This window comes from Furipterus horrens, unplaced genomic scaffold (assembly GCF_987537825.1).
Source record: "Furipterus horrens unplaced genomic scaffold, mFurHor1.1.pri manual_scaffold_9, whole genome shotgun sequence".
NCBI classification, from domain to species: Eukaryota; Metazoa; Chordata; class Mammalia; order Chiroptera; family Furipteridae; genus Furipterus; species Furipterus horrens.
The window spans coordinates 73,827,856-73,854,458 of NW_028327179.1; the positions used below are offsets into that span (position 1 = coordinate 73,827,856).

The 26,603-nt window shown below is 38.0% G+C and overlaps 1 protein-coding gene and 1 non-coding gene across 2 annotated transcripts in view; one reads left to right on the forward strand and one right to left on the reverse strand.

The window, feature by feature from the left end:
* Positions 1–815: 815 nt before the first annotated feature.
* The window catches only part of IQUB (IQ motif and ubiquitin domain containing), an 85,799-nt gene continuing 60,011 nt past the window's right edge, over positions 816–26,603 (forward strand). Inside the window, exons 1-6 of the mRNA XM_090286775.1 lie at positions 816–858; positions 9,993–10,428; positions 12,707–12,841; positions 17,988–18,149; positions 18,236–18,408; positions 18,604–18,759. Of these exons, the coding sequence (XP_090142901.1) occupies positions 829–858; positions 9,993–10,428; positions 12,707–12,841; positions 17,988–18,149; positions 18,236–18,408; positions 18,604–18,759 (1,092 nt within the window). The 5' untranslated portion in view covers positions 816–828. The remainder of the gene's footprint in view (positions 859–9,992; positions 10,429–12,706; positions 12,842–17,987; positions 18,150–18,235; positions 18,409–18,603; positions 18,760–26,603) is intronic.
* On the reverse strand, positions 13,586–13,692 carry LOC150001941 (U6 spliceosomal RNA). The gene has a single exon (XR_016513254.1). It is a non-coding gene; the product is annotated as a U6 spliceosomal RNA (small nuclear RNA).

The window sequence follows — 26,603 nt, forward strand, 5'->3', positions numbered from 1 at the left end:
TTACTCCAGGCCCACTTAAGGTGTCAAAGAATATACAGTATATGCCCATATTATCCTTCAAAAATGAGAAAAGTCCTGAATTTCAAACAAATCTGTCCCTTATAGGTGTAGAAAAAGGACTATGGTAATACTATCTGTATTTCCAGTCTTTTAACTAACTCACAGAGGTGTTATGATCCAAATTTAATCCATATAGTGATTTTCAAAGCATAACTCTAAGTCCTTAGTTTTCTAAATTATTCTTCTAATGTTTTTTTCTAGTTCATTTATATCAGAATACATTTTAGCCTGAAATGCTGGTGGGTAATACTTTGAAATGCTTGATTTCATAAAGCCACTAGGTGGCACCTTTGTAAAAATAAAGCACATTTTAAAATGTTTACTGTATAATATCATAAATGCTGAGATAAATAAAGGTAGGTGTTTCATGAGAAATAAAGATAAGTCATTGAGGGCAATAAATTCCCCCAAAATGTACAGGTTTATTGTGGAAAGTAGTGGAAAGTGATGTAAAATTATTTTTCCACTTTCAGAATTGAGTCTTTCCCACCGGCTGTTTTCACCTTGCATTTACTTTTATTTTACACAAACAAAGAATTACGGTGTGTGTGTGTATGTGTGATTTTGATGTGCTAATAACATTTCCAACATGCACTCATGTGGTTGTATAAGATCATCTCTACAGTAAAATAAAACATGAACATAGAATGGGTATCCAGTCACATTTAACACTGTGAAGTACTTGATGTTCTCTGCCACCAGGTTTTCTTCCTTCCATATCCTGCTTCTACGCCTAAATCTAATTTTTTCTTACATAGAGGGCAATGGATGATACATTTAAAGAGGAGAGCCAGAAAGGTGAGTGTTTAAAACCAATGGAATTCTCATTACTAGTAAAATTAAGATATACTATGATTTTGAAGGCGAGAGTGGGAGAGTATTTGGAAGCACTTGTCTGCACACCACCAGTAAAAGACTAACCTTAGTGGTTATCTGAATGTTCCTTCCCCCTTATTCCTGCTCTTCATGAATATGTGGATTCATGTAGTGGTTTAAATGCATTTGCTTTTATTTAAAGCCAGCTTTATTTGAGAATATAATACATATTTTATATTGTACAAGTAATAAATATATATCTTAAAATAGAATGAAGACTGAAAAATGACATTGTGCGTTAGGAAGTTATTGGGAGATGAGAATGCAATTTTAGTAGAATGATATAAAGGAATGAAAACATTGAACATTATGAAGGAGGAATGAACTGTCCGATATATAACAAAAGTTTTAATTTTATTACTTAATCATATCTTTTAAAAATAGTGAAGCATGTTAAGTCAAACATGGTAGCATAGATTAGTGGTTTAAAGTAGAGGCTCTGGAGTCATACTTGCTAGGATTAATCCTGGCTCCCTCGCTAAACCTCTCTAAACCTTAGTTTTCTCACTAGTAAAATGGGGCTAGTCACAGTTCTTAATGAAATCATTGTAAGGATTAAATTAGAAATATAAAGTGCTTGGTAACAAATAATAATAAATGCTAGCAATTATTATAAGGCCTCTGCATTAAATTTATTACATTTGCAATAGGAATATAAATGATCCTTTCCCTCGATTCTTTAAAAACTTTCTCCATTTAAAGGATTTATGGTGATTAAATAAAAAAAAAACCCTTTACAATTTAATGATTAACAAAAGCTTTGCTTCTCCTGACTTAAAAGGGGAATTATGTAATAGCTCCTGACTCCCTTTTCTCTGGTTGCCAGGGAACTAAGAGCCAAGTTCTAAATTTAACAAAGGCAAGTGGGCACCTACTGTTGTACAACTGTGTTCTCCTTTGTCAAGGTCTTCATTCTTATCTCATATTTATATTTTCTATAATCTCGATTTCTTATATCTATAAGCGTACATTGCTTTCAGTGTTTGGTTCGGAGAACTGTGCTTTTTCACAAGTGCGAAAAGAGATCTGGAAGAGTGGTTCAAGCCCAATTCACTTTCAGATCTAACCAGCCCTTGCCCCGCTCTCGGTGTCCCGCCCCTTCTGCCCCCTCATCCGCTGGCTTCGCTCCTTCCTTCACTGCCATCCTTTCCAGTGCCAGCCTCCGCTTCCCGCGAGAGCTGTGCAGAGGCGAGAGGAGGTGGTGCCAGGGTCGTTGCTACGTTACTGCCAGCAACAGAGAATCGGACGAGGGCGGGCGCTGCCTCTAGGAGCCTCAGAAACCACCTCCACCTGAGTAGCTGACTATTTTAGGTAGGAAGACAGGTTCTGGCTGCCCTCCCCTGACCCAGCCCTTAGACGGCCTTTGAGTCAGGGATTCTATAGACGCTGGACTCCGAGGACTCTGTGCTGGGCGCTTGGGGCGACCGACTCATGGGGCTGATTGGCCGGTCAGGAATGTTCCACTCTTACTTTCCAAACCGTGCAAAGCAACTGTTCTTTCTTGGGTTCCTTTTCTGGCTCCACGTCTGTGATTTGGGATTAGGCAGCTCCTCCCCCCCTAGTGCTGTTCACAGCAATAATATAGAATCAAGAGGTAACCTTCAGCTATCCATGGTGACCATTTTCAGTCTTTAGTAAATAGAGCGCTTACTGACTGTCCTCACTGGCACTCTCACTCCTTCCCAGCCATGGTTCTGCGGTGCCTTTTAAAAAACTTTAAAACTCAAAGTCTATTTGGTATAAATCAAAACTGGATTCCTGACTACTTACATTCTAGATCCGTCATGCCTTGTAGGTGAAAGGGGACGTTTTTTGTATATAATCATAATAGATACTGCTTTTCTCTTTTAAACAAATTTTAAGATTAAAATATTTACTTTCAAATAGATAATACATAAAAATGATAAAACAATTAAACAATAAAAAGAATAAACAGTGAAAATCTGCCTTCCATCCATTCCCCCCCACCCAAACTGTTGGGTCCTCCAGTTCACCTTCTAGAGGTACTCTCTGCATATGCAAATGTGTAGTTGTACCTGTAAAAGTACATACGGGTCTGAGCTTTTGTAGGAGGTCATCAAGAGCGCGTGACTGTGGGTTGACCCTTGAACTGGATGGGGCAATGGGAGGTTCCTTACTCCGTCCACTATTCTTGAAGTTTCTGCCCACTCGTCCCTTACTGTACTAGGAGCTGCTTCAAGGAGGAAGCCTTTAGAGAGGAATGTGTTGCTGAGACCATCTGGTCAGTGTACATGACTTAATCCAGCTGGATTAAGGCCTCTATACAACTCTTAGGTTGTGGTGGGTGATTGCAGAGATCTACTCTTTGCAGCGCCCAAGACAAGCCTCCTATGTAAGTTCGCTTGCTTATTAAAATTGCCACCTACCGCCCTGGCCCTGTAGCTAAATTGATTAGAGCATCATCTTCATACACCAAGGTTGTGGATTCCGTCCCCCGTCAAGGCATATGGGGAAGAAGCAACCAAAGAATGCATAAATAAATGACACAACAAATCAAAGTTTCTTTTTCTCTTTCTCTAGTTTAAAAAAAATCAATTTTTTAAAAAACCCACCACCTACCATACCAACTGGAGCACTTTGCCTCTTTTTTCTGTCTCTTGTAGTTTAGGATTTCACCTGGGAAACTCTTGGGGTTGTGAACCAAGAGCTTTGCTTTTTTCACTTAAGTAAATCATACAGTATGTAGCCTTTCGAATTGGCTTCTTGCTTAGCATAATTTGAGATTCATCCATAATGTTGTGAGTATCAATAGTTTATTTTTATTGGTAAGTAGTATTCCACATATGAATGTATGACAGTATATGTATCCATTCATCAGCTAAGGAACATTTGTATTGATTCCAGTCTTTGGTGATTAAGAATAAAGGCTTTATAAACTTTTGTGTACAACTTTTGTGTGAATGTAGCTTTTCGTTCCACTTGTGTAAAGGACATAGATTGCTGAGTCATATGATAAATATGTGTTTAATTTTATGAGAAACTGACAAAATTATCCCAAATGTACCAATGATATTGTTACAGTAGTTCTAATTTTTTTTCCCTTTGCTCCCCTCTGCCCAGTAACCCCCTTCCCTCCAGCATCCCACCCCGCTTAGTTCATGTCCATGGGTTGTGCATACAAGTTCTTTGGCTTCACCCTTTTGTATATTATTCTTAACTTCCCCATGTCTATTTTGTACCAGTCGATTATGCTTCTTAATCCCTGCACCATATCTCCATTTCTCCCCCTCCCCCTTCCCAGCTGATAACCCTCCAAATGACCCCTATGATTCTTTTCCTCTTCTGGTTTGCTTAGTTGGAATTATTTTTTATTTTTTAAATTCAGTTGATAGTTGTGTGCTTGTTGTCATTTTAGTGTTCATAGTTTTGATCTTTTTCTTAAGTAAGTCCCTTTGACATTTCATATAATAATGGCTTGGTGATGATGAGCTCCTTTAGCTTCACCTTGTCTGGGAAGTACTTTATCTGCCCTTCCATTCCAAAAGATAGCCTTGCTGAATAGGGTGGTCCTGGTTGCAGGTTGCCTTTCGTCACATTGAATACTGCTTGCCAGTCCCCTCCTGCTTGCTAAGTGTCCTCTGAGAAATCAGCTGATAGTCCTATAGGCACCCCCCTGTAGGCAACTCTCTGCCTCTCTCTTGCTGCCCCCAGGACTCTCTCTTTATCTTTCACCTTTGGCATCTCAGTCATGATGTATCCTGGTGTGGTCCCCTCTGGGTCCAGCTTGCCTGGGACCCTCTGTGCTTCCCAGACCTGTATGTCCATCTCCTTCACAAAATTTGGGAAGTTTTCCTCATTTTTTTCAATTCTTGCTTCCTCATTCTTCACTGGTTGACTTTTTTTCTTCCTTATGTTCTAAATCATTAATTTGAACCTCGGTTTCCTTCTCTTCACCATTGGTTTTGTGTAGATTTTCCTTCATTTCACTTAGCATAGCCTTCATTTCTTCTCTTATGTGTTTGCCATACTCAAGCATATCTGTCAAGCATGTGAGCATCTTTATCACCAGTGTTTTGAATTCTGCGTCTGTTAGGTTGTCTTTCAGGGAGGGGCCAACTGCATCATGTTTGTCCTCTGCACCTGCGCTGTGTGGATTTGGCTCTTCTTTCTGCTGCTGCTGCTGCTGCTGCTGCTGCTGCTGCCGCCGCCGCTGCTGCCACCGCCCTTCCCAGGCTCCTGCGGAGAGCCTGGCCGGCCTGCCCAATGCTCCTGCACTGCCCTTCCCAGGCTCCTGCGGAGAGCCTGGCCGGCCTGCCCAACGCTCCTGCACCCTCCCAGATAGAAGACTCAGAGACCCAGGGGGACCTCCGCTCAATATCCACATGCCTGAGCTCGTCCCTTCCAGGTTCTGTGCAGGGGGCTCCCTCCCTGGGAGCACAGGTGGCTTGGAGTCCCGCTAAAAGAGGCAGGCAGGGACATCCGCCGCACCGGGTGTCTTCCTGCTGTGCATGATCTAAGCTGAAAGCCCCAGAAGCGACGGAATATGATATAAAAAACATGCTGAATTACTATGAGAATGCATTTAAAGCTGTGTGAGGTGCTCAACATGAAATTCAAGGCCGAGATGCAGAGCAACTGGGGCCTCACCAAGGAGAATCTCATGTTCCTGGCGCAGAAACTGTTCAACAGCACCAGCAGCAGCCCCCTCGAGGACTACAGCAGTATGTCCATGTCCTGGTCCCAGTTCAACAGGGAGAATTTACCAGGGCAGAATTATACTTTCTGTGTAATTACACATCTGTGAGGTTGGCTATCTCCTCGTCACTTAGTTCTCCCACTGGAACCTTGATTTGTTCCCCCTTTTGGGCCATACTTCTCTGTCTCCTCATTCTGACAGGCTATGTGTTTGTTTGCCTCCGAGTCCCAGGTAGAGCTGTTGCTGGTGTTACGTTGTAAGGGGCAGAGCCTTAGGGATTCCTAAGTACAGGGCGACCTGTTTCACCACGTTGTGGCACTGTATGTTGGGGAGGGGTCCGAGAGGGAACAATGCCACCTGCCCAGCACTTGCCCCTTTTCCAGGCACCTCTCCCACTTCTGCACTGGACTGGCGTCCCTCTAGCTGCTGCCCTGGTCATCATTCCCAGATTGGGTGGGTCTGTGGACTTCTAGGACCATGGGGGCCCTTGAAACAAGTGGACTCTGCTGAGAGATCAACAGTTTCTGCCTCCACCCCAACCCCCACTGGTCTGCACAGTCAAAAGCAATGAGGCTTGATTTTCCTTGGTGCTGGGACCGTGAGCAGCTAGGTCTGATGAGGAGCTGGGAACACTCCCCAGGTGTCCCTCCTGACTTTAAAATGTGTGACTGTGCTTTCTGCTGGCCTGCTGCTGCCGCCACCACACTGTGTCCTCGCCACCCCGGCTCCGCCCCTCCTACCTGCCTGGATGAGTATTTCTTCTTTACATCTTTGTTTGCTGGATTTCCATGCAGTTTGATTTTTCTGGAACTTCTGGTTGTTTCTAGTTTTGAGGTAGCTGTATTCCTTCTTAATCGTGGAGGGAGACGCAGCGTGTCAGTCTACACCTCCATCTTGGTTGGAAGTCCCCAATGGGCATTTTCACCATCAAGTTATGAAAGCCTCTTGTCTTCATATTCACTAGCCCTTGATATTGTTTGGCCAAAAAAGGAAAACATTAACTATGGTAATAGGTGTGTAGTGAATTTTCATTGTGATCTGAAGTTGCATTTCTCCAATGACTAGTGATATTGAGCATCTTTTCATGTGTTTATTCTTGAGGCAAGAACTAGAATGAAGTAATTGAGGCAACTAGGTCCAAAATTTTGGGAGACATTTATTCTCAGGCTCAAGTGCAAGTGCAGAGCAGTGCAGGCACCATCCTTGCCTCAGCCTAGTCCTGGCCCTGCTTACTTGCCTCTATATATATTCTTTGGTGATATATCTATTGAAGTGTTTACTCTTGTTTCTTACTGTTATCATTTTCTTATTGCATTTTGAGAGTTCTCTGTATATTTTGGGTACAAGTCCTTTATCAGGTAGGAGTTTTGCAAAAAAAAGTATCTCCCAGTCTATGGTCGGTCTTTTTATTATTTTAGTTTTTTTTTTTTGAAGGGCAGTTCTTGATTTTGTTGCTGTTGCTGATTTAGAAGATGCCATCTTTACCATTTTAGGCGGAGGATGGATGACCCACCAGATAGAAACAGGAGCTTTACCTCAGGCTCTCCAAATGGACAGATGAATATGCTGCTAGGAGTTAGAGTTTGTTTAGGTACTCTCTCTTTAATCAGGTCATTAAGCTCTGTTATTGGATAAAATAACCAAAAGAAAGATTTTTTTTTTCCCAGTGGGTGAGATCCTAAAGAGGCTTGTTTAATTAAAAAAAAAGGGGGGGGGGTGGTTTCTGTTCAGTTTTATCTTATTTTATGTTATTTCCTCTTTTTTTTGAAAATTTAAAACTTTATTTTAGTTATTTTATTTCTAGTGCTGGAAATTTAACCATGTATATTTAATTCAACAACATCTAGGATTAATAATATCATGTCCCTCAATTTTTAAACAGTATAGGATTGAAGAACAGTTTATTCTTATCATTCTCTTCCCAATACCATATTTTATTGTCTAATATTTCAAGTTTTTACTATTATTTTGTTGACAATATTTGTTTGCATTTACCCATATGTTTATTATTTATTTTCTCACCTTTTTTCTTGAACTTTGTACTTCCATTGGGTCCATTTTCCTCCTTTTTCAAGTGTATCCGTTAGATAGAAATATTTTTAGAGCGGATATCTTGCTGGTAATTTATTTATAAATGTATCTGTTTTCTTTCTGGAGAGATAACTTTGCTGAGTACACAATTTTAGGTTGATGGGTATCTTATTTTAATTAGTACATTGTTGCCTTGGCTCCTATTTTTCTGATGAGCAATCTGCAGTGATTTTACTTTTCTTTCTTTTTTATTGTCAGAAAATTAATATGATTCAAAACAACAGATGATATGTCCTGTATATTATGACTGTTTTATGGGCCTTTTCTTTGTCTTTGTTATTCTGTAATTTAATTACAATTTATGTGACTATAAATTACTTTTTTATCCTGTTAGATATATATGTATGTTGTGCTTCTTGGATCTGTGGATCCATATATTTCATGATTTTGAAAAATTCTCATCCATTATTTTAAAAAGTATTTCCTTTTTTTTCCAGCTTTCTGTTTGCTGTTGTTGTTTTTTTTTCTGGGACTTCAATTTGACATATGTTAGATCAGAGCCTGGCAAACTTTCTGCAGAGGACTTCCCAGGCCACATGCAGTCTTTTTGCATGTTCTTTGTTGTGTTTTTGTTTTAGCAATACAAACCCATTCTTAGCTCACAGCAAGATATATGCTTAGCGGAAAAATATACTAGACTTTCTTTTTCATTTTCCCATGGTTCTTAAACTCTCATATTTTTGATATCCTTATCTCTTTGCAGCACTCTGTGTAAAATCTATTTATCTTCCAGTTTACTACTTCCCTCTTGAACTCTAATTCTGTATTCACTGGATTCAACAAATTATATATATATATATTTTTTTTAATTACAGATATTTGATTTTTTTTTTTTTTTGAAATTTGTCGTCTAGTCTAGTCAGCAAGACAACTTCACTGACTGAGATAAATTTTTTTCTCCATGAGAATTTGTGTTTAAATTGGGAACCCCAATCACAGACTTCCCATCTCACTACTGTTCCAAATTTTAATCTTCCCTCTGCTGGTTGCCATAGAAGTTAGCCTCAAGGTCACCTCCTCTACCCCTCCTTCCTGACTGTCAGCTTCTATAGGTAGGCTTACTGCTGACTGGCTGCTCACTACTCTGAACCAGCTCTTGCCTCTGCAACTTGGCTCTGGGCTGCTCTCCACCCTGACCCAAGTTCCTGGGTGCTCTCATACTGTTTTCCAAGCCAAAGCTCCTGCTTGCAGTAGCTTAGGCCCTAGTCAGCTCCAGGATCAACCCATACTTGTTTGTTGATATGTTCATTTTGGGAGGGGGTAGAGGTCATTGGACACCTCTGCTACAACTTGTGAAAGCAAAGCTGCCACAAAGAATGCGTACTATCCAGGATATAGTTGCTGTGTGAGCTGGCAGGTTTCTTGGAGCATCTAACCAATTGTAATGCCAGAACATAAATACCTGTTAGTTTTGTGTTTAGGAAAAAAGCTATTCAAAAAGTCTTTTCACAAACATTGATTATTGAATAAGGAAGAGATGACAATATATTTCAAAATATTTTCCAATATATTCTTCAAAGAAGATTTATTTCAAATTAATTGCGCTTAGAGTTTCTCCTTTTGGTATATATTTTTATTTCTGTGGTATTTTTATTAAATATTCACTGACATTTTATCTGATGCAATTATTAAGATAATCATTGTTTTCTAAAAAATCAATGAGCAGCATTTTAGTATATTATGAACATTACTGTATACCAGCCCTGGCTGGTTTGGCTCAGTGGATTGAGCGTCAGCCTGCGAGCTAAGTGTCGCTGGTTCGATCTTCCAGTCAGGGCACATCAGAGAAGGAAAACTCTGACTCCAAAAAACCTCCGCTGCCTTGCGGCATACCTCTTCAGGGGAAAGGCTAAGGGAGTAAACCCCGACAGAAAATCCGGAGCCGGAGTCCCTAAGGCGGTTTGACGTTGTAGTCAACACCGGCAACTCCTGCGGCGCACCTGAAGCCAAGCTGTATTGACTCCGTCTTTCCCTTGGACCCTTCAACTGTGAAGAGAGGGGGGGTCTGCTGCATGGGCAACAGCAGACCCTCCATATCACCCTGCCCAGGCTCTGTAGCTTCAGCTTCGCTGGAGAGGACACTCCAGCGTCATCGCAAGATGTCGATTCAACACGGGAGGAGACAGATACCGTGTCACTCCCGAGTTGGACTGCACAACCATTCTCGGCGGTGCAGATAGACTCTTAAGAAGCTACACCATCGTCTCTCGAGATGGACGGCTGCCAACGACAACGACTGTATACCATCAATTAATTTGATATTTGGTATAGAAGTTTTTATATATAATAAATTATTACTTTTTCTCAGTTCAGGACAATGTCTGAACAGGAGGAAGACTTTGATGCTCAAGATGTTCTTGATGCAGCAGAAGAAAGTGATGATGCTCATGAGACTATCAATATTCCAGTTACCTCAGAAGAGCTTCCAGAGTCAGATCAAACTGAAGACAATGAATCTGAACTAGAGCCATCTGGTGGTGCCCATGAAACACGTGTTAAGGAGCAGAGTGACCAGAGCTCTTTGAGCCTGAAATCAGATGATGAAGAACAACTCATGGAAGAGGTTATATCACCCGAAGAAGTTTCAGATTCTCCCAGACATTATAAAAAGCATGATCTAACTGATTTTGATAATGTAACACAGTCAGACAAACGGTATTCAAATGACTATCTGACATTTCTGGATAAAATAAAGGCTGTAAAGGAATCTCTAAAAACATCAATGATAGATTCTTCAGCAACAGGTATTATCTAGGGAAGATAGGGTACTTCCTATTTTCATTTTGAAGAATGGTTGCTTTTTCTTATTTTTGGTTAAAGATTTGTTTTATATTTGATGTTACTTTCCCTTTTCCTAAACACCAAACTTCTCTAGCTATACCACTTGAATGTCTTAACTATGTGTGAAGCTTCTCTATTCTGCATTATCTACTCTCCCTAAATTAAACAAATATCTTTAAATTTTAAATGGATATTTATCAACTTTTTTTCCCAAATTAAAGTAGGTTTTAAAAATATTAGAGATCTTGGAAAATAGTAAAAAAGTTCTTGGGGATAATTGTAATTTTTTTGCATGCCAATTTGGAATTAATTGTACGTAGCTAACAAGAGGTGGGATGGGAATTTGACTCCAGATTTTCTTGTTTCATATCCAGTGCTCACATCATGTTGTTTTTAAGTATGTCCAAATTTCTGTGTAGTGTTACCTTATATTTAGCTTCAGAAAAATCATTGTCTTTAATTATAGTTTAATTTTAAAGATATAATGTTGGTGGCATCTAGGACTTATTACTACATTGTTGGTAATGAAGCAGAGAGGAGCGGCAAGAAAGTGGTTACACAGAGAACCTTTCTACTTGCATGGTTAACTGACTGCTGCTCTCCCCTTTGTCCGTAAGTTTTGAGAGAGTTTTCATCCATAGGGTGGAGAACATGAGCTATCACTTAATAATAATAACAGCAGCTTAGGATGGCTGGTAAAGTGTAGCTTTTGAATCCAGTGGGGTAGTTTACCCTTGCATGGTATGTCCACATAAGCTAAGAATGAAAAGGAAGAAGAAATTAATCCAGCCCAATTACACATAATTGAAGGTGTCACTCTTCAATTTCATTATTCACTGTAAATTTGGGATCCATTTTTTGATATTTTTGTAATTCCCTGTTATTGCAGCTTATAACAAACACATGGTGACTTAAAAAAAAAAGTTGTCTTGATCCTGAGGCTCACAAATTCCTTAACACACCTCCCTTCCCAAAACTTAGGAATTCACTGCTAAGAATATTTTAAAATACATTTATCATCAAACTTTGAATCCATAAAACAATTAAAATAGTCTCCTAAGAATTTAACATCTGTGTAAATGTTCTCTTTGCTGACAGAGAACTGTGAAAACTAGTTTCAACAGGCTTGAAGAACCTTATTATCAACAATGCCTAGTTGAATTTCATCCTGGGATTACTGATGTCTCAATTAGCTTATGAAAACTGTCATATCAGACATCTAGAAATATACAAAACTCTTTTGGCTTACAGTGTGCACTCTTTATTCCATCTTTCTTATTACATCTTCTTCTTTAAAATTTAAAGTCTGTAGATGTAAAAGAAAAAAGTTTACCCCATAACAATTTTTAAATACTGCATTTCCTTCTTATAATTTGTAAACAGATAACCACTTAATAATGAAAATTTTTATTTTTTTAAATGTCTTTATTTTCTGTTTATAAAGTGAGAAGTGAGCCACATAATGTCCATTTTTGTGAAAAGTAGGTTTGTGCAGTTATTCCAGATATTTGTGTGTATTTCAGATATTTACAAAACAGTGATTTTCTGTTTTGCATTTTGGCAACTATAGACATAAACAGTGGGAAGAAGAATGGGCTTAGTATGAGATATCTTTTGTAGTTGCAAGGTGAAAGAAATTTTTTTTTGAAAATGTATTAGTTTTTCTTAATTTCATAAATAAGCACTGACTCAGTGATGTGTGATATCAATGTGTGATATCAATATGTGATCAAAGCATTGGGACACTCTCTAGGTCTCAGGGTCTTTTTCCAATACTACACAAAAATGCTTAGTTTTCTGAGATGTTTTTTAAGTCTATATCTGAGTAATATATAGCAGATATTTGGAACTTCTCAAAGCAGTTTAGTTTTATCTTCCATTTCTTGTGGTATTCTGAGCAAGGAGGTAATCTGAATGTGCACTGATTCTCGTGCCAGGGAATGGAAGAAAGATGTGAACTTTGAGCTGGTATTGAGGAAGCAGGTGTTCATCACTGATGCTAATTTTTGAGATTTTTAAATTGACTTTCAAAACAAAAGTTGCAATTGAATGTTTGTTACTTCTCCTCATAGAAAATGTAAAGTCACTGTTATTATGGAGGTGTGGTGGGGGAACATGGCAGAAGCAACTGCTTTCTATGTGATTAAAAATTGTTCCATAACTTTCTATCTGCTTGAGGACTCTAGGTTGCTGACCTTTGCTTTTGACTATGACTCTTTTCTTTTCTTTTTTAATCTACAGTAAAAGTTGTACTTCTTCCTGTGAGCCAGGAAATTATAATGCCTTTTAAAACTGACAGTATTTTTAAACACCTCAGGGATCATTTTTCACACCTATTAAATGTGCCATCTGACATACTACAGCTGAGATCTGCAGGTAAGCTTGGAAGCTAAAAATTTATCAAGACTTCTTTAGGGTTAATAATTTAATTTTTTTACATGTAAATATCAAGATCTTTGATTTATTTAAGTATCTTGATATTTACTGTTTGAACATGATGTTGTGGTTATGTACTTATTCATTTAATGCATTTTTATTGAGGACATATTTTGTTCTTAATCCTTTACTAAGAACTGAATATATAAAGAAACATGAAACAAAATCCTTGTTCTCAGGCAGTTACCACATAATGTATAAATGTTTTAATGGAGCTATGCACAAAAAGCTGTGAGTGCAGGGATGAAAGAAACTGGGAGATTCTAGAAAACTTATTTTAATAAAAATGGTAATACTTGTGCTAAGTCCCAAAGAAGTGAGGAAAAACTAGGACTTTTGGGATGTGGTAAGAGGTTTAGTGTGGCTGGAGAGTGGGGGGAAATGAAGTTGAAAAAAAAAAAAGATGAATGAGCATGTATAGAATAAGAAGAGGGCTGAAAATGGTTTATCCATCCATCTTCTATACATTAAGGTTCATTCACATTCCCATAATGTTCAAGTTTATTTATATTTTGTGGGCAATACTAAGCAGCCTACTTTACATTAGCTTTCTGTCAGGAGAGGATCTAGTCTTTGTGATGCAGTTAACCTGACTAACATAGCTAAATAAATGTTTCTGTAGACTATGTCTGCACAAATCCTAATATTTTAGCTTAAAACGTTCTGGTATTAACTTTTTTTTTTTTAAATATGGGACGCTTCACGAATTTGCGTGTCATCCTTGTGCAGGGGCCATGCTAATCTTCTCTGTATTGTTCCAATTTTAGTATATGTGATGCCGAAGCGAGCATGGTATTAACTTTTAAAGGGGCCACAATAACAATTTCTTGTGGAAAAAATCCTAAGCACTATAAAGTAGTAAGCCATACCTATTGAGTTCCTCCTTGCCAAATCAGAGAAAAACAATCAGTTCAACTTCAAAATTGTTTTCCAAAACTTTTACAATGAATATGCTCTAATAGTGTAATGTCTGTGTACTCAAACAACTGGTTATTAAAGCTTGGTTGGGGAAACAAAACTAAAATTTAAGTAGTAATAGTGATAGTGATGATGATCATGATTGTGTTGATGTTGGCTAATATATTGAGCATTTACTATATGATAGTCCTTTTACAAAATATTCTGCCTACATTATCACATTATCATTTAATCCACACAACTCTTTATTATGAAAAAAAATTTTTTTTTTGAGAGAGGAAAACTAAAGCTCAGGGAACTTGTGCAAATTCACATAGCTAATTAGTGGCAGAGTCTGAACTTAAATATAGACATAACTTCAAAAAGGGAATTTGAAACTGTATGGAATTAACTATAAAGTGAAGTTCAAAACTGGAGGAGAGCACTTTGAGATTGGAGTAGTTGGCCACTGGTACCTAAGAATTGCTTTGTTTGTACTTCATGATCTTTCTTCTTCAGGTATGAGTACTTGGCATCCCTACAGGGGAACAGGCAATAATACATTGGGGAACACAGTTTTTGTTGAGTTAGATCTGACTCTTGTTTTTGACTAACTTTTGGCATCTGAATCCAAAACTGACCCAGTTTTTCTCTATCACGTCAACTTTTAAAGGTACAGGGTACCCTCCTTGTGTCCCCAAAAATCATACAAAATATACATACAAAGGAAAATAAAGAAAAAATTACATGAATATGATCTTTATTTAGAGTTGTTTTTTTTTCATATAAAGGCTATATACTGTTACTGTAGGTCAAATTTTGTAAAAGTAGTAAAGTTCTGTTACCAAATACACATATTAAAGTATTTTATCTTTTCAAATGACAGGCTAGGAAATGCCAAAATAAGATACTTGAAACAATCTCCTTCAGTTGGCAAAGCTTTAACAAATTGCTTTATGAGACCCAGTTTTATGTGCAGAGGTGGGAATATAATGTTCTTTCTGTCAAAAAGTGGCTCATGTAGAATGTTTGGATCACCAGGTTTGAGGTCAGATCTCAGAGGCCAATTCAACTCCACCCAGTGCTTCTCATGAGCTCTGCTGTCCCACATAAACAGAAAACAGGGATACTTGGTGTATCTGCATTGCTGACCAAGAAGGAAGCAGACCATCTGAAGGTCAATACAGATGATCCAATTGTGCTTGTGATATTGGAACAGATCAATGACTCTATGCCTTTATATTCTTCACGAAAACAAACTGAATGGCCAATTGGGACTGCACCAAATAAATTGCCACTGTGGAGGAGGACATACTTTGAGCTCTGCTTTGAGCTATTGATGAACAATCACCATTCAGTTGTGTTATAGATTGGAATTCCGAATTCCAATGTGATGGCAATATACAAAGCCACCGTCACTTCAAGAGTACTGCAGAAATGCACTTTCTCTTGATCAAAAGTAGGATACCTTCGCTCCTTTTTCAAGCAAGTTTTTCTCATGCAGTCTTGATGCTAGGAGTTTTGAAGCCTTTTTGGATAGTCCCAAATCTCGTGCTAACTCATTCAACTCATGCTCACCAAATCCCTTACAAACTGGATCATCTTCAATTTCAAAATCTTCAACATTGCTGTCACTTAGTTCTTCACCATACTCCTGTTTTTTGAAAGAGGGAAGTTCAATGAAAACTGGCACTGGGATTTCAGCTGAATGAGGCACTGGGTGTATATCTGATGGTAGACCAGGATACTCTGTTTTACATTTATTTTTCTTGTTATATCTTGACATTTTCACTGTATAAAGTAACAGTCACTTGAATGATCTCTGGGCTCTCGCCAAACCATAGGTATGCCAAATGGCAATTTATCACATGTTCCCTTTGTCCACATCCATGAACTCTTGACACACTGCTTGCACATATTTTGAGGGACCTAAGACTTATCTTAGTCACCAAGTTTTACTTTAAAGTATGCAAAATAGGCTTGCCTGACAAATGCACTGATGTTTGTCCTTTGACTGGGAATGGTGAAACTGCCACAGATATAACAAAACGAATCAGTGTTGTTTAGGCACTTATGATTAGAAATAGCAGAGGCAACCATGATCTGAAGGAAAGGAAATAAGTACATATGTTAATAAAAATAATAAATTCTGCTAACTCCTTGTATACAGACAAGAACTTGGACTATACTTTGGAATACGATTCACCATATAGAGCGGTACACAACCTCACACCAGACTGTCTTGTGTAACTAAATAGCCTAGACAAGTATGAACCTGTCGCTGGTCTCCAAGTCTGTCCCCACCACTCTCCACTTGAGGGAGGTTTGCTCTCAGCCAATAGGAGAGCACTAGTGCTCCCCTCAATCCAGCCTAGAGTGGTTGTATTAAGATAAACTGTAGAGAAAAAACTTGACGTAATAGAAGAAAACTAACTGCAGTTTTGAAATCAGCATGCCTATTTAAGTCTAAAACAGTGGGAAAAAAAATCAAACTCAACAGGAATTATGTTAAAAATTGTTCCCCTGTGAATTAAAGAGCTGGAGTCTGTTGACCAACCACCCTGTAAGGCAGGCGCTTTCTTCTGGTACTAGAACTGAAGTTCATGTTTCATGAGACTAAGCCTACTATAGAAACAAGTAGAGGAATGAAGAGGGTTCTCGGAATCTGTATTAGATGCTATGACTATTGTAACAATTAACTACACATTTAGAAGCTTAAAGCAACACATTATTTCTCTTACAGTTCTGGAGGGCAGAAATCCTGACTCATTTTCACTCAGACAAAGCCAAGGTGTCAGCAGGACTGTTCTGAGAGTTCTGGAAAGAACCTGCTCCTTTGCCTTTTTCATCTTCTAGAATTGCATGCCTTGCATTCATTGGTTCATGGCCCATTCCTTGATCATCAAAGCCAGCAACGTCGCATCTTCAAGTCTTCCTGCTCTGTCACATCATCTTTGCTTCTGTAGTCAAATCTCCCTCTTCCTTTCTCTTATAAGAGCACTGCAATAATCCAGGATGATCTCTCCATCTCAAAATCCATGATAAAATCTATAGTCACTTTTGCCATATAAGTTAGCATTCATAGGTTCTGGGGATAAGGACATGAATATATTTTCAGACCATTATTTCAACCTATCACAAAACCCATAAAACATTCATGTTAATTTTTTAAATTAAGAATTTAGGGCGAGATATTGAAATTAAAGGAATTTTGTGTTTTCTTGAACTATGTATGTTGAGGTGGCTACTGGAACTATTAGGGAGAACACTTTCTAAAGTGTATAATTGTTATAATTGTCTAACCACATGCTGTAAACATAAACCTAATGCAAAATAATATTGAATGTAAACTGTAATTAAAAAATAACATTTAAAAATATACATTGATAATCATGAAACATTAAAAAGGCTAGTGGTATCTGATATATTTCTAAGAATGAATATAACAAAACCTTCCTTGTGCTCAACTTATTAATTGTAATTAGAAAGACCATATGTTACAAAATTGATATGGGTTCCATCAGTAAAGTTTTCATGATACAAAACAGCAGCCAGTAACATTATACATATTTTTATATGCCTTAAAGTAGAGAAATGAAATTAGAGTCAATTTATAGAAGTTGAAGTAATACAACATAAAAATAAAGTGATGTGCATTTTTTCAAGCACAAACTGAGGCTTAACTACACCTTGGTATTAACTTACATGAGTTTCTGATTATAGACACAGAAAAGAAGGGATCCTTTGGAATTCTGACTATATACACTTCTGCTGGAGAGAGGGATATTAAAATAATCAGGTTTTCCCTGATATGTCCTGTGCTTATATATAACACAATGTCATTTTTTAGAGTCAGTATTTAGAATATGATTTTTCCCATATTATAGAATAGGTTTTTAAATTTTAAATGTTGCATGGTTATTATATATTTGCATGTCTGATGAGTTGAGAGTTGTAGCTTTACTTATAATGTTGAATCCTTGCTTAGGAGTAGTACCTTAACTTTTCACATTGTGCAGTTTTTGGTACTGACATTATAGCAAGAGGTGGACACTATTAATATTTGGTACTTGATATCAATCAATATTTTAGTAAAGATATGTTTATATAAAAATATTTGATATTTATTATCCCCTTAAGTACTCATTTCTTTGTCATAACACTTCTTATAATTTTATCTCATTTTTAGGAAGGATTCTTAAAAATAATGAGACTCTACTACAACATGGAGTTAAGCCACAGGATATTGTACAAGTGGAAATCTTTTCTACACTTCCAGATCTATATCCAATCAAAAGAATAAATAGGTCAAGTGATGCCTCTCAAGTTATAACTGTCCAAGTACAAATTGGTTAGTTATTTGTTGTATTTTAGGTAAAGTATTTTGGAGTCATTTAATACTTGAACTTCCATTCAGTCTTGGTTTTATCTCCTCAGGCATTGATCAGTACCAGCAGGTGGCTGTTGAGATTATAAAATCTGACTTTCACAAACCATTTCTTGGTGGATTCAGACATAAAATAACAGGACTAGAATATCACAATGCTGGAACACAAACTGTACCTAAAAAGATTCCTGAAAAATACAATGCATTTTGTAGGGATACCCAGGTAATATTTGTTTTTTCCCTATATGTTTTTGTAGCTAAAGAATCAACAAATGTTATGCTCTATACCTCTCAAAAATAAAAATCTTCTAAGGAATTATATGGTAATTAAAATAAAAAAGAAAGTTAAATATGTAGAAAAATGTTTATATATGTATAGAGTAGATATTTATTTTAAAATGTTATATTTTTATTTTAGACAGTTGTTCAGAAAAAAAAGCTTCAACAAACCATAAATACAACATCCACACAGATGACTAAAATCGGTGTGTATGTATCAAATATAACTGATAAACTGGTAACACCAGAAAAATATTATTCGGCAGCAGAATACCACGCTCAAAGATTAGCAGCGGTAAGATAACTTTTATTATGTATGAATTCTAAAAATTAAATTTGTGAGTCAATTGAGAAGAATCCACATCAGTGTTACAGAAAAAATTATAACACTTGTTAAAGATGGTAAGGCAGACTTGATTCAAGAGGGACTACTACAATGGAGATTTGTAATAAGGGAGAGCAATTAGGCTTAACTCCAAATACAATAGGAAAAGTGGCTATAGCCAAGGAGCAGGGTTTAGGGGTCAGTGGATGGAAAATTACTAAGAGAAGACATTAAGGGTAAAGGGGTTTCTGGATAAACCAACCTAAGAGGATTGTTGCCAATGGCAGGCCAGAGAGATTAGGCATCATCTGGGGGATGGAGGAAGGTGAGGCTTATTTTGCTAAGCATAATTCTCTCTAGTACCATCCATGTTGTCGCAAATTTTAGGAGTTCCTTCTTTCTTTCTGCTGCGTAGCATTCCATTGTGTAAATGTGCCACAGTTTTTTGATCCACTCATCTACAGATGGGTGCTTAGGTTGTTTCCAGCACTTGGCTATTTTAAGTAGCACTGCTATGAACATAGAAGTGCATAGGTTTCTTTGAGTTGTGATTTCAGAATTCTTTGGGTATAATCCTAGCAATGAAATTGCAGGTTCAAAAGGCAGTTCCATTTTTCATTTTTTGAGGAAGTTTCATACTCTTTTTCCATAGTGGCTGCACCAGTCTGCATTCCCACCAACAGTGCACTATGATTCCTTTTTCTCCACATCCTTGCCAGCACCTGTTGTTTGTTGATTTGTTGATGACGGCCATTCTGACTGGTGTGAAGTGGCATCTCATTGTGGTTTTTATTTGCATCTCTCTGATGGCTAGTGATGTTGAGCATTCTTTCATATGCCTATGGACCTTCTCTATGTCCTCTTTAGAGCAGTGTTTGTTCAGATCCTTTGCCCATTTTTTAATTGGGCTGTCTGTCTTCTTGATGTTGAGACGTATAAGTCCTCTATATATTTTGGAGATCAATTTTTTGTCTGAGGTATCATTGACAAATATGTTTTCCCACATGGTTGGTTACCTTTAAATCTTGATGATGTTTTCTTTTGCTGAGCAGAAACTCTTTAGTTTGATATAGTCACATTTGTTTTCTCCTTTATTTCCCTTGCCTTAGGAGATGTATTGGTGAAAATATTGTTAGGTGAGACATCTGAAGTTTTCCTGCCTATGCTTTCCTCTAGGACTTTTATGGTGTCACGGCTTACATTTAGGTTTTTTATCCATCTTGACTTCATTCTGGTGTATGGTGTAAGTTGGTGGTCTAGTTTCACTTTTTTGCATATCCCTGTCCAGTTCTCCCAGAACCATTTGTTGAAGAGGCTCTTTTCACTCCATTTTATGTTCCTTCCCACTTGTCAAATATTAGTTTACTATATAGACTAGGGTTTATTTCTGGGCTCTCTATTCTGTTTCATTGATCTATATGTCTGTTCTTATGCCAGTACCAGGCTGTTTTGATTACAGTGGCTTTGTAGTATAGTTTGATGTCTAGTATTGAGATTCCTCCTACTGTGTTCTTCTGTCTCAAGCTTGCTGTGGCTATTCAGGATCTTTTTTGTTTCCATATAAATTTTTGAAGTACTTGTTCCAGGTCTGTGAAATATGTCACTGGTATTTTAATAGGGATTTCGTTGAATCTATAAATTGTTTTGGGTAGTATGGACATTTTAATGATGTTGATTCTTCCCATCCATGAACATGGTATATGCTTCCATTTATTTGTATCTTTCTTAATTTCTTTCTTCAGAGTTATGTAGTTTTCTGAGTACAGGTCTTTTACCTCCTTGGTTAAGTTTATTCCTAGGTATTTTATTTTTCTTGTTGCTATAGTAAATGGGATTTTATTTTAGTTTCTATCTCTGAAATTTTATTGTGGGTATACAGAAATGCCTTTGATTTCTGAATATTGACTTTGTACCCTGCAATTTTGCCATATTTACTTTTTAGGTCGAGTAGTGTTTTCATGGAGTCTGTAGGGATTTCTATGTATACTATCATGTCATCTGCAAATAATAACATTTTTACTTCCTCTTTTCCAATTTGGATGCTTTTTATTTCTTTTTCTTATCTGATTGCTGTGACTAGGACTTCCAACTGTATGTTGAATAGGAGTGGAGAGAGTGGACATCCTCGTCCTGTTCCTGATCTTGGGTGGAATGCTTTCAGTTTTTGTCCATTGAGTATGATGTTGGCTTCAGGTTTCTCGTACATGGCCTTTATTATGTTGAGGTATGCTCCCTCTATTCCCATTTTGCTGAAAGTTTTCATCATAAATTGTTGTTGTACTTAAAAAAAGCTTTCTTTTAAAGTATATTTTATTGATTATATTGTTACAATAGTTTCAGTTTTTTCCCCTTTGCTCCCCTCTTTCAGCACCACGCCTTCCCCAGCAACCGCCACCCCCCCACCCCCCCAGTCCATGCCCATGCATCATACATACAAGTTCTCTGGCTTCACCTTTTCTTATATTATTCTTTAAAATTTTTTTAATTAATTTATTTTACAATAAAAAAATAACAATCCCCCCTCTCAGACTTAAGACCCTTTATAATCTTATAAAGGACAATGGGCGAAGGTCTCGTGTTCCTCTAGCTGCTTCAAGCTGAGCACGGTCATCGTCCTTCCTACCTTTGGGTCCAGAAATTCCTAATAAGAGTGGGGGTGTGGAGGGGAGGGCGGCCTTCCCACATGGAGAAGGATCTTGAAGACTCCAGGTTAGTTGGCTGTCCCAGACAATGGCATGTTTGGTTTAACAAACTGGCATCCTTGTTGTATTCTGGGGGCAACAGGTTTGGCAACAGGGTTAAAAGACATTATTCAATCCATAACCACTAGGTGAAAAAAGGCAGGGATTAATTTTTCAATGTCCCATATTAGGCACATCTCACCTGTCCAAAATCCTTTTGCCCATTATACTTAGTTTGGGCTGAGGGGAATATTTTAGGTTTCCCCCCTATCAGACCTCTGGGCCCTTTCTGTCCAAACCATTAGGATAGAAAAGAGAAATAAGTTTTGAAGTGAAGCCCACAGACCACCCCATTCTTCACCAACCCAGCCACTTAGTTCAGCAAACCATTGAGTCTCAGAATGCAGCGATGCAGACAGGATTAAGTGAGGTCTATACATATACACAATCACTCAGGTAGTGATATCATAGGCTTATGCCCGGTCACGTTGTGATGTAGCAGCCTTTTCTGTCTCTCCATGGTTATAAGACTTTTCTCCAGCTAGTGTCAGTTGGTTATTCCAGATGATTTCTCCACAATTAAGTTGTAAATCCAGACTGATCCTGGGAGGAGGTTAGTGTAGCTTCCACTTACTCCTCCACGATCTTGGATCTCCAAAAGATTTTTCAGCACCTGTTGATATGCTCATGTGATTTTTGTCTTCATTTTGTTTATGTGGTGTATTGCGTTTATTGATTTGCAACTATTAAACCATCTTTTTATCCTGGAATGAATCCCACTTGGTTGTGGTGCATGATCTTTTTAATGTTTTTCTGGATCCAGTTTGCCAATATTTTGTTGAGGATTTTTGCATCTATATTCATCAATGATATTTCCTGTAGTTTTCTTTCTTTGTTGTGTCTTGACCTGGTTTTGGCATTAGGTAATATTGGCTTCATAGAAAGAGTTTGGGAGTCTTCCCTCTTCTTGGATTTTTTGGAATAATTTGAGAAGGATAGGTGTTAGTTCGTCACTAAATGTTTTGTGAAATTCGCCTGTGAAACCATCTGGTCCAGGGCTTTTGTGTGCTGGGAGTTTTTTGGTTACTGCTTCCATTTCACTAGTTGTTATCAGTCTAGTCAGGCTTTCTGCTTCTTCTTGATTCAGTTTTGGAAGATTATATGTTTCCAGAAATGTGTCCATTTTATCTAGGTTGTCGAATTTATTGTCATACAATTGTTTGTAGTAATTTGTTACAATCCTTTGTATTTCTGTCATATCAGTTTTGATTTCCCCTCTTTCATTTCTGATTTTGTTTATATGGATCCTCTTTTTTCCTGTTGAGCCTAGTTAAAGGCTTGTCTACTTTGTTTATCTTTTCAAAGAACCATCTCTACTTTTGTTGATCTTTTGAATTGTTTAGTCTCTATGTCATTTAATTCTGCTCTGATCTTGATGATTTTCTTCCTTCTCTTTCTGGGCCTTGTTTGTTGTTGTTCCTCTAGTTAGATTTTTTATTTTAGACTCTTCTATCCTTTTTAGGTAGGCCTGTATTACTATAAACTTTCCTCTCAGGACTGCTTTTGCTGTATCCCATAGGTTTTGGGTTGTTCTGTGTTCATTATCATTTGTTCCCAGAAACTTCTTGATTTCTTCCTTGATATCATTGTTAACCCATTCATTATTTAATAGCATGTTATTCATTCTCCATGAGTTTGAATGTTATTGAGTTTTTTCCTTGAGGTTGATTTCCAGTTTCAAGCCATTGTGATCTGAGAAGATGTTTGATATAATCTCAATTTTACTGCATTTGTTGAGGCTTGTTTTGTGTCCTACCATGTGGTCTATCTTTGAAATGTTTCATGTGTACCTGAAAAAAATGTATATTTTCCTTCTTTGGGGTGAAAGGTTATGTATATATCAATTAAGTCCATTTGATCTAGAGTGTTTTTCAGTGCCACAATATCCTTAGTGTTTCTTTGCTTGGAAGATATGTCCAATGTTGACAATGGGGTGTTAAGGTCCCCTAATATGAGTGTGTTGCTGTTGATATACTTGTAGTCTTCCAATATTTTTCTTATATATTTGGTGCTCCTATGTTGGGTGCATATATGTTTATCAGGGTTATATCTTCTTGATGGATTGTTCCTTTAAATATTGTGAAATGTCCTTTCTTATCTCTTTTTTGACCTTTGCCGTGAAATCTTTTTTGTCTGATATAAGTACAGTAGTCCCTCACTATATTGTGGCCTCACTGTACCGTGGGAGTTTTAAAAATATTATATTTAATTATTTATCGCAGATTTTTTGCTATATCGCAGGATTTTGCGATACTGTATATGTATGTTGTTAAAGTTATGTAGGTTTAAGAGTGTAGAATATGTTTAAGAATATAAGTAGTGTTTATAAAACTGTGGAAAAGGTTAATAAGGGAGTAGGAAAGGTTAATAAGGGGCTGGGAATGGTTTATAAATGTGTGGGAAGTGTTATAAAGCCTTAAAATATATATAAATACTAAAATAAATGTAAGGTTCCTACTTCGCTGATTTTCACCTATCACGGGGGGTCTAGAATGTAATACCCGTGATAACTGAGGGAATACTGTATTGCTTCCCCAACTTTTTTTTCTTGATCATTTGCTGGAAATACTTTTTTCTATCCATTCACTTTCAGCCTGTGTAGATCTTTTGTCTTGAAGTGTGTCTCTTGTAGACAGCATATATGTGGGTCATGCTTTCTAATCCATTCATCTACCCTATGTCTTTTGATTGGAGCATTTAATTCATTTACATTTAAGGTTACTATTGACATGTATTTATTCATTGTGACTTTTTCTCTTTGTACCTGTGTCCCTATCCCTTTTTCTTTTTTTCCTACTTTTTAAAGCCTTCCCTTAAGCATCTCTTGCAGTGCTGGTTCATTGGAGATGTATTCTTTTAGTCTTCCTTTGTCTGAGAAACTCCTTATTTCACCTTCCATTTTGAAAGAGAGCCTTGTTGGGTAGAGTAGTCTTGGTTTGTAGGCCTTTGTTTTTCATCACTTGAAATATTTTTTGCCATTCCCTTCTGGCTTGTAGTGTTTCTGTTGAGAAATCAGCTGATAGCCTTATCGGAGCTCCCCTGTATGTTATTTGCTGTTTTTCCCTTGCTGCGTTTAGGATTCTCACTTTGTCTTTTAATGTTGCCATTTTAATTATGTTTTGCCTTGTAGTGGACACCCTTGGGTTCATCTTAATTGGGACCCTCTGTGCTTTCTGTACATGTGAGATTTTTTCAATCCTCACATTTGGGAAGTTTACTGTCATTACTTTTTCAATCAGGTTTTCTATCCCTTGCTCCTCTTCTTCTACTTCTGGTATCCCTATGATACAGATATTATTACATTTTATGTTGTCCTGCAGCTCTCTTAAGTCCTCTTCATTATTTTTCAGTCTTTTTTCATTTTGCTGCATTGTCTGGGAGTCTTTTTCTACATCATCTTCTAACTTACTGACCTGATCCTCTGCTTCATTTAGCATGCTTTGATTCCTTCTTCAGTGTTCTTCAGTTCAGAAGTTGTATCCTTCATTTCTTCCTGGCTCTTATTGATAGTTTCTATGTCCTTTTTCATTTTGGTGTAGTTCTCAGTAAGTTCCTTGTAGCTTCCCTGGAGTTCTGGTAGTTTCCCTGAAGTTCTTCGTAGTTCCCCTGGAGTTCATTATAGTTTTCTTTGTTTGCCAAGTTCATTGAGCTTATTCATTACCATTGTTTTGAATTCCATGTCTCATGTTTTGCTTGCTTCTATTTCATCTATCCCACTTTCTGGGAATTCCTCCTTTCCATTTGATGGGGTTTTGTTTCTTTATCTTCCCATTTTAGGTGGCTCTTCTTGTTTGTTTCTGCTTCTTAGATTGATCTGCTTTTATTTCTGCCTTTGTGGTGTGACCTTCTGTGGTAGAAATCCTATGTGATTCAGTGGTGCAGGCTCCTTGATCTCCTGAACTTGATGGTCTTGGGATGCCCTTTATGCCTTTTATTTTGACTCTGGTAATTTTTGATTTTGGTGTTTGTTGTGTTGATCTTTGGTGGGTCCTTCCCTCCAATTAGCTGACTGAAAGTCACTCTGCCCACCTTGTTTTGAAGACAATTGTTGAGCTGCTGCCTCCAACTGATGCTACTTGGAGAGGAGTAGTCTGCTTAAGAGATTTCTCCCTTAGCCCTGGGTATGAGTCTGCACTGAGATCTGGTCTCTTGATCCCTAGGTCTTTCTCCAAAACCAGCACCAAGAACTTTTCCAAAGTGCCTCTAGTTCACTTCACCCTCCTTTGGCCACAGCCCAGGTCAAGTGGGGTGGGCCAGGGGCAGGCCCACAGCATGCAGCAGCAGGCAGACCTGGGGCACTCCTGCTCGCAGGCCTGGGGTGCACCCATGTGCAGCCCTGGGCAGGAGGAAGAAGGGACTAGTTATGCTACTGTGGAAGTGCTCCTCAAGAATCTTGCCCTGGGACTTCTGGCCAAGATGGAGGCCTAGGTAGACACACTGTGTCTCCCTCCACAACTAAGAAGGAATACAATTACCTCAAAACTAGAGACAACCAGAAATTCCAGAAAATAAAGCTTCACAGAAGTCCAACAAACAAAGATATAAAGAAGAAATACTCATCCAGACAGGTAGGAGGGGCGGAGCCAGGGTGGAGAGAACATGGTGTGATGGCAGCAGCAGCAGCAGCAGCAGCAGCAGCAGCAGCAGCAGTGGAAAGCACAGTCAAACATTTTAAAAAATTGAGAGGAACACCTGGGGATCACTCCCAGCACCAGACCAGAACACACAGCTCATGATTCCCATGCCAGGAAAAATAAAGCCTCCTTGCTTCTGACTGAGCAAACCAGTGGGGCTTGAGGTGGAGAAAGAAACTGCTGGTCTCTCAGCAGAGTCTGCTTGTTTAAAGGGCCCCATGGTCCTAGAATGTCTGGAAACCCACCCACTCTGGGAAAGATGGCCAGGGCAACAGCTAGAGAGGTGCCAGTCCCATACGGAAGTGGGAGTAGTGCCTAGAAAAGGGGTGAGTGGTGAGCAAGTGGCACTGTTCCCTCTCAGACTCCTCCCACACACACAGTGCCACAATGTGGTGAAACAGATCTCCCTGTACTGACAAATACCTAAGGCTCCACCCCT